This window comes from Podarcis tiliguerta, assembly GCF_965153285.1.
Source record: "Podarcis tiliguerta genome assembly, chromosome: 17".
NCBI classification, from domain to species: domain Eukaryota; kingdom Metazoa; phylum Chordata; class Lepidosauria; order Squamata; family Lacertidae; genus Podarcis; species Podarcis tiliguerta.
In genome coordinates, this window is record NC_139550.1 from 7,096,262 (window position 1) to 7,105,219 (window position 8,958).

An 8,958-nucleotide genomic window follows, 5' to 3' on the forward strand; every position below is an offset into this window, starting at 1 on the left:
TTGCTGACAGCCCTTCGATCCTTGGTTTTCGAACGTTTCGGAAGTCAAACGAACTTCCGGAACGGATTACGTTCAAAAACCAAGGTTCCGCGGTATACAAATTTAATAAAGAATAAATCTTATCAGGTGTGCATTATTAGTCTGGTGTGTGTGTGTGTGTGTGTGTGTGTGTAAAGTCCTAACTTGTTCAAGACCATGGCTGAGATCAGATTTGAATCTGGGACTACTTTTTTTTTTTACACACTATACCTTTGAAGAAGATTGGGGGGTTGCAATTTGATGCACAGTCTTTATATTTAACTTTGACAACTCCCTGAGTATAGAGAATTTCACAGTAGCAGAAGAATATAGGATATCTGACTGGCCATCCTGTCATGCCATCCAGACTCAGTCAAACATGCTTGCCCTCATTACTTCACTGTAGCTGCGAATTACATTTTGTAAGCAACGACAAGCAACTTTTTCTTTTTTTTGTTCCCGGTGATTATTGTAATACATGGGTGGTTCTCTGGTATTGTGTCCTCCATGCACCACCCAGACATTAGGATAATCACCTAGAAAAGTCACCCCTCATTGTTTCTGGTTGTGTAAGCCCTTTTTGGTTGCGTTTGGCAGTGCCAAGGGATGGAAGGGCCAAGCAGCCTGATTTGCCATAACCTAGACAGTTTTTCTTGGCTAAATACATCACTGGTTTCCAATTGCAGAGGCTAAAATATTCTATGCTTGCTGAAACAAAAACAGCACAAGCCTGTACAAGTCTACTCAAAAGTAAGTTTGATTAAGTTCAATGGGGCTTACTCCCAAGAAACTGCAGCCCAAATAGATCACGGTAGTAGGCTGGTTCCATTAATTTCCAAAGTGCATGTTGGGTCATGCTAGTGTGTGGGGTCAGAGTTGCCTCTCCTCAAAATAAGCTCCCAATGCATCTCTGTGTGAATCAGTGCTCTGGGCTTGCTTCTTTGTAGGACAGGAACCAAAATGCAGCTTCGAAATCCGCACTGCCTCAAATTTTGCGATGCAATTCTCCAACCAAAAAAATGTGCGCTTTAAGAGAAAGTGTGCATTAAAAACACATGGGTTATCTAAAGTAGCATGTAAACATGTGCTATCTTTGGGGCAATTAGGTAAAGGATAAAGGGACCCCTGACCATTAGGTCCAGTCGTGATTGACTCTGGGGTTGCGGCACTCATCTCGCTTTATTGGCCGAGGAAGCCGGCGTACAACTTCCGGGTCTTGTGGCCAGCATGACTAAGCCGCTTCTGGCAAACCAGAGCAGCACATGGAAACGCCGTTTACCTTCCCGCCGGAGCGGTACCTATTTATCTACTTGCACTTTGACGTGCTTTCGAACTGCTAGGTTGGCAGGAGCAGGGACCGAGCAACGGGAGCTCACCCCGTCGCGGGGATTCGAACTGCCGACCTTCTGATCGGCAAGTCCTAGGCTCTGTGGTTTAACCCACAGCGCCAATGTATTTTGGGAGAAATGTTCAATAAAATTTCATGAGGACTTTTGAAGAAATGTGTGTCACAAACTGATGTGCACATGCATCTAACTGGATTTAAGACTGGAATAACAAGAAGCCCACAGGAAGCTTACTGTCCACATTAAACATGAGTGAGCCCTCAGATGAGAGGAGGTGAAGAGGAGATGGCAGCTGTGCTCCTTTCAAGGCACTTTATGGAAGCCAAGTGGATTATGGGGCTTTTACAAGAGAAAGAGGGCTGCAGGAGGTGCTTATGGTGGGACCACACACCAGTGGCGTAGCGTGGGTTGTCAGCACCAGGGGCAAGGCAAGTAATTTGTGCCCCCTAACCCGGGGCAAGGCAAGTAATTTGTGCCCCCCCCGCTGCACTGTCCCTCCCCCAGATAGTCCCTCGCTCTCTCTCCGCACCGCACCGCACGCCTGGCACCCCCCCTCCACAGTGGGCGGCGACCCGGCAGCTCGGATCGGATTCGCACAGCCAGCACTGCAGTGAGAGAGAGTGAGTGAGTCAGGTAGGGGCAGAGAGCTGCGAGTGCAAGCGCCCCCCCCCCCCCCGATGTTGCGGCCGGTGCGGCTGGCCCCCCCTGCACCCCCCACGCTACGCCACTGCCACACACACACCGTACACAAGTTCTGAGAGACAGGGTTCAAAACTGATTAACCAGCCCATTATTTGGCTGCAAGCTTCTAGCCAAGTACTCCGAACCTACAAGCACTGCAAGGTCAGCAACATAAGCTCATCTTGGCTTGCCTCCTGCCAGTGATATGTGTGTCCAAGGCAGAGGTCACTTTCCACAGCACCAAATTGGCTTTGGAATCCATTGAGCTCCACCAGACATGGCTCCCTTTTTCTCATTAGCTTTCCCCTCACTGGACTGCTTTTGCTGTTGATTCTATTTTAGCTATTTTGAGTGGGCTGCTTAATTCATAGAATCATAGAATAGTAGAGCTGGAAGGGTAACCTAGTCCAACCCCCTGCAATGCAGGAATCTCAACTCAAGAGTCCATGACAGATGGCCATCCAACCTTTGCTTAAACATCTCCAAGGAAGGACAGCCCACCCCACCTTCTGAGGGAGTCCGTTCCACAGTTGAACAGCTAATAATAATAATAATAATAATAATAATAATAATAATACCCCGCCCATCTGGCTGGGTTTCCCCAGCCACTCTGGGCGGCTCGCAACAGAATATTAATAATAATAATAAAGCGACAAAACGTAAACATTAAAAACTTGCCTAAAAAGGGCTGCCTTCAGATGTCTTCTAAAAGTCACCCGCAGGGCGGGTGCCACTACCGAGAAGGCCCTCTGCCTGGTTTCCTGTAACCTTACTTCTCGCAGTGAAGGAACCACCAGAAGGCCCTCGGTGCTGGACCTCAGTGTCCGGGCTGAACAATGGGGGTGGAGACCCTCCTTCAGGTATACTGGGCCGAGGCCATTTAGAGCAGGGGTAGGCAAACTAAGGCCCAGGGGCCAGATCCGGCCCAATCACCTTCTAAATCCAGCCCGCGGATGGTCCAGGAATCAGCGTGTTTTTACATGAGTAGAATGTGCATCTCTGGGTTCTTTGTGGGGTCTGCCTGGTGTTTTTATACATGAGTAGAATGTGTGCTTTTATTTAAAATGCATCTCTGGGTTTTTGTGGGGCATAGAAATTCATTCATATTTCCCCCCCAAAAAATATAGTCCAGCCCCCCCACAAGGTCTGAGGGACAGTGGACCAGCCCATGGCTCAAAAAGTTTGCTGACCCCTGGTTTAGGGCTTTAAAGGTCAGCACCAACACTTTGAATTGTGCTTGGAAACGTACTTGAAGCCAATGTAGGTCTTTCAGGACTGGGGTTATGTGGTCTCGGCAGCCACTCCCGGTCACCAGTCAAGCTGCTGCATTCTGGATTAGTTACTCTTACCACCCGAAAGTTCTTCCTGATATTTAGCTGGTATCTCCTTTCTTGTAACTTGGAGCCATTGATTCAGGGCCTAGCCTCCAGAGCAGGAGAAAGGAAGCTTGCTCCATCTTCCACAAAACAACCCTTTAGATATTTGGGTTCCTAGCTCCTCTCAATCTCTTCTCTAGGCTAACCATACCCAACTCCCTCAATTGTTCCTCATAAAGCTTGGTTTCCAGGCCTTTTATCATCTTGGTCGCCCTCATTAGTTGCTATGTCTCCCAGTAGTTTATCTCTGAGTATTTTATTGTATGTCTGTTTTGAGTTGCCTCGAAACAGGCAGCGTATAAATATTTTAAACCAAGGGTAGCCAACAATATGGCGACCTCCCAATGGTGCGGGACTCCAACTCCCATCAACCCTGACTATTGGCCATGCTGGCTGGGGCTGATGGGAATTGGAGTCCAACACCATCTGGAATGCACTGCGGCCTTGCACAGCCAGGGCTTAGATTTCTTCTCGTTGCCTTTATATTGCACGCCATAAAGGCAGCCCAGAAAGAGCAGCAAAATGCACTCACCCTACTAATGGCAGGTGGAAGAGATTATTGCTGTTTTTTCTCTCCTCTTTTTTGCATAAAACACCAGGAGCTGTAGGCTGCCGAGCATTTGAATATAGCAATTTGTTGTTTCTCCCACCCCCATTCTTTCGGCTGTGCGGCAGTTAAACTGTCACAAGCCAAGCTGCAAAACATCTTGCTGCATTGTGGCAGCTGAACTTCTCATCTCCACCACCTCTTTCTGCCAATCCCAGAGCCGGAGTGACTCATTCCGCTGGGATTAACTCTTCTTTCTCTGTCCTTCTATTTTGGTGTTGCCCAGACTAGTTTTTCGCCTTAAAAGACATAAAGCAACACTCCCCCACGTATAATGGAAGACTATTACAAATGACTTGAAGAGCTTCATGTCCCAAAGCTGGCAAAATACCATGTTTCTCTGCTTTTACGTCCTTCACTCGCCTACCTGGCCGGACTGACAGCATCTTATTTGCATGGCTTGAGTGTCTCTTTTGCATGGTGTTTATGGCATTGTTTCTGCAGAAGAGATTTGCGTGTCAAGGTCCCCACGCCATCCCCCAAATAAAACACAATTCACATAGATTTTTGGCATAATTTTGGCCACAACTTTATTAAATTACATAAATGTGAGTGGTTGCTTAGGCACTGGTTAGGACTATCTGTCCCCCGTGCCTGGGGAAAGAACTGACTTCCGGATTTCATCTTTTAGAAGCTCAAGCAGAGTCAGCTGGGAGGATACAACAAGGTCCACAAATTGCTGATGCCTTTACAGTACATACAAACAGGCAATGTGGTGTAGTGGTTAGACACAGATTTCCCCACTTTAACTGTTAAGAGTATTGGACTGGGGCTAAGTATACAGCTTCAAGCACTGCTAGGTTGCTTTGCTCTTTTCTTCAATTCGGATCAAAGCTGGTTTGGACAAAAACTTATCAAAATGCAGCATTTCGTAAGGAATGAGAGGATAGACACAGGATAGATATGCATTGTTGCTAACATTATGTGTACATGGCTTCTCAATCCAGCAGTGGGAGCACACTGGTTGCAAAATAAACAAGAGTGTATATACAGCCTAAGAAAGAGGGTGGGGGATACATGTGCTAATCCCTACATAGGCTCCATCTGCACAAAACAGTTCCATCCCACTTTAAACAGTCGTGGCTTCACCCAAAGAATTCTGGGAACTATAGTTTGCTAATGTTGTTGACAGTTGTTAGGAAAAAACTATTTACTGTATTTTTCGCTCTATTAGACACACCAGACCACAAGACACACCTAGTTTTGGGAGGAGGAAAACAAGAAAAAAAATATTCTGAATCTCAGAAGCCAGAACAGCAAGAGGGATTGCTACGCAGTGAAAGCAGCAATCCCTCTTGCTGTTCTGGCTTCTGGGATAGCTGCGCAGCCTGCATTCGCTCCGTAAGACGCACACACATTTCCCCTTACTTTTTAGGAGGGAAAAAGTGAGTCTTATAGAGCAAAAAATACACTTTCCCAAAGAAACCAGAAGCATTTTTGCTAGGGATAACGGGATGAATTTAAAAAGGAAGATTGCAAACTATTCATGCATGCAACAACCGCCGCTAGAATCTTAGTGGCTCAGAAATGGAAAACCCAAGAAATCCCAACTTTAATGGAGTGGCAGACAAAAATGTTTGAATACATAGAACTGGCGAAATTGACTTATAAGATTCGGAACCAAAAAGAAGCAAAGTTCGAAAAGGATTGGAGTAAATTTGTTGAATATATACGGAGTAATTGTAAGAATCTAAAAAGTGTAGCAGGATTAATGTAAGTCTTGTGATGTGGATGGAGTGTAAACAAGAAACTGTAAGAAAAGATTTGAGATGTGAAAACCGTTGAAGGGATGGAAGGAAGTCCGGGCGGAATAAGGCGCAGGGTAAATAAGAAGACATGCAATTTTTTTAATGTAAGAGTATTTGTTTTATTTGTTGTTGTTACAAAATAGCAATAAAAAGTATTTGAGGGGGGAGAGAGAGTTGTTAGGAAACTATGCCCCCACTCCGAGCTAGTACTCAGAGTTACCTGGGATTGATTGTTAAACTGCTCCAGGAATTGCAGGTCTGTGAGGGGAATAGGAATCTCCTATCAACTCTCAGAACCCTTAACTACAGGGTTAACTCCCAGGATCCTTCGGAATGATATTGCTTCAACATAATGTGCAGGTGAGGACTTAGTAATGAAACTTACCGGATAACCTTGGGCCAGTCACTATTTCTCAGCCTAACGCACCTTACAGGGTTGTTGTGACGATAACATGGAGGGAGGTGAACCAGGCTTGCTGCCCTGAGCTTCTTCGATGAAAACCCCGCTACGCGATGTGTGATAAATAAGAAGAAGATATACTTTCAAGTGTAGAGTGAAAACAGTACTGTTCTGCCTAGCTTTTAATTTACGAGCTTTGACTCTGTGACTGTAGGTTGTTGCTTTTAGCATCTATTGTTATGCTAATAGTTGCTTTTAGGGATAATTGTACTTAATTATGATTATAGAGATGCTTTTAAGACTTATTTATAATCATAGTGGTTGCTAATTTTTTACTGTCATTAAGTGCCTCGGGCATTTCAACAGCAATGGAGTAAATTAGATTACGCAGGAAGTGCAGAGGAAACACCACCTAGTGGGACAAGTTTAATGTGGCAAAAGGGGTCTGTGAATCAGGAGGGTTTCTTCAGCCAAGGTGCGTAGCCCACAATCTTCCACACCTCCAAAATACTTCACATTCCTTCTTTGGATTCCCTAAGAAGGAGGAAGGTTCGGAAAATTCTCAGAGTGGTTTAACAATCAATCCCACTTCCAAAGGAACTCCGAGAACCATGCCTTTGTGAGAGGAAACGTTTCCTAACAACTCTTCTAGCACGCTTAACAAACTTCTTCTTCTTCTTTGGCAATCACTTGTAGCCGAGTAAGATTGTCTTCCATAAACACGGTTTTAACAATGGGTCCGTAAGAGATCCAAGATGGCGGCGCCGGCGATGCTGAGGCCGAGCGTTAGGATGGAGGCGTGGTGCCCGGACTGGACCCAGCAGGCCGTCACCACTGGGACGTCATGGCTGTGGAATTTGACGGTGGGGTCGTCAGCGGTGCTGACTCCAGGATCACCACGTGGCAGCCAGACTGGTGACTGGGAGCAGCCACCGAGACCATATAATACCGGTCTTGAAAGACCTACAGTACGTTTCCGAGCAAATTCAAAGTGTTGGTGCTGACCTTTAAAGCCCTAAACGGCCTCGGTCCAGTATATCTGAAGGAATGTCTCCCCCCCGCCCCCGTTTTACCCAGAAACTGAGGTCCAGCACCGAGGGCCTTCTGGCAGTTCCCTCACTGCGAGAAGCCAAGTTACAGGGAACAAGGCAGAGGGCCTTCTCGGTAGTGGCGCCCTCCCTGTGGAACGCCCTCCCACCAGATGTCAAAGGGAACAACAACTACCAGACTTTTAGAAGACATCTGAAGGCAGCCCTGTTTAGGGAAGCTTTTAATGTTTGGTGTATTACAGTATTTTAATATTCTTTTGGAAGCCGCCCAGAGTGGCTGGGGAAGCCCAGCCAGATGGGTGGGGTATAAATAATAAATAATTATTTATTATTATTATTATTATTATTATTATTAATACATTGCCAACCGCGTCACGGACAAGCTGACGCAGATCCACGCCCACATTTTCTGCTGCCATTTGGGCTGCTGGCACCCAGGCTATCGCGGACGACATTACGTACCAGCTGGGCTTCCACAGCATTGACCTGGATGAGCGCCCATTGGTGCACACAGCCGCCAGCATCTTCAAGGAGATGTGCTACCGTTACCGAGAGGACCTCACAGCTGGGATCCTTGTGGCCGGCTGGGACAAGCGCAAAGGGGGACAGGTGTACTCTGTCCCCATGTGGGGCATGATGGTCTGCCAGCCCTTCTCCATCGGGGGCTCCGGCAGCTCCTACATCTACAGCTTCGTCGACGCCACTTACAAGTCGGGGATGAGCAAGGAGGAGTGTCTGAGCTTCACAGACAACGCCCTCACCCTGGCCATGGACCGCAACGGCTCCAGTGGGAGGGTCGTCCGCCTGGCGGCCGAAACCAAGGGTGGCGTGGAGTGCAAGGTCATCCTCAGAAACGACCTGCCCTGGTTCTCCACCCACTGAAAGGCGGCAGGTGGGGGGTGGGAGACACGCCAGGCATTGGGCAGGAAGTGGAGGGGTTCGGGGAGTCCGTATTTTGTTCTGCTGTTAGATTGGTTTGATGCTGCATTAAAATATGGGAGTCGGAAACAAAAAAACAAAAACAATGGGTCCGTAAGTGATAGTGAAGGCAAATTCTGGATCCACACAGTGGCGTAGCATGGGGGGTGCAGGGGGGGCCGGCCGCACCAGGCGCAACATCTGGGGGGGGGCGCTTGCACTCGCAGCTCTCTGCCCCTACCTGGCTCACTCACTCTCTCTCACTGCAGTGCTGGCTGTGCAAATCCGATCCGAGCTGCCGGGTCGCCACCCACTGTGGAGGGGAGGGTGCCAGGCGTGTGGTGCGGTGCGGAGAGAGAGTGAGGGACTATCTGGGGGAGGGACAGTGCAGCGGGGGGCGCAAATTACTTGCCTTGCCCCGGGTTAGGGGGCGCAAATTACTTGCCTTGCCCCGGGTTAGGGGGCGCAAATTACTTGCCTTGCCCCGGGTGCTGACAACCCACGCTACGCCACTGGATCCACACATCCAGTTCCAGGGAGCCTATGGGGAATTCATGACAGTTTAACATGGCATGATACTGCTTTAAATGTGCTGATGAGGCCTTTGTTCCTGCTGCCCTCAGTAGTTGGAAGGCAGGTTTCTGAAGTGGAGAATCGGCTTCCACTCCCATAGGCTCTTTGTGGAATCTGCCGCCCTGATTTCACAGGGTTTTCCTGTGGGTATTGAACTTTCTCAGATCCACAAGGCTCCCTGCTTCAGACAGTTGCTCTCCAATTCATGGTGAGCGGCAGGGACACCAAAATGGAGGCACAGC

The 8,958-nt window shown here is 47.9% G+C and overlaps 1 protein-coding gene across 1 annotated transcript; it reads left to right on the forward strand.

Annotated features, from left to right (window-relative positions):
- Positions 1 to 7,633: 7,633 nt before the first annotated feature.
- On the forward strand, positions 7,634 to 8,107 carry LOC310667271 (proteasome subunit beta type-6-like; the record flags this gene model as incomplete). Its single annotated transcript, XM_083419108.1, has 1 exon — positions 7,634 to 8,107. The coding sequence occupies exon 1, from the start codon at positions 7,760 to 7,762 to the stop codon at positions 8,105 to 8,107; it is 348 nt and encodes a 115-aa protein (XP_083275234.1). The 5' UTR covers positions 7,634 to 7,759.
- Positions 8,108 to 8,958: the final 851 nt, after the last annotated feature.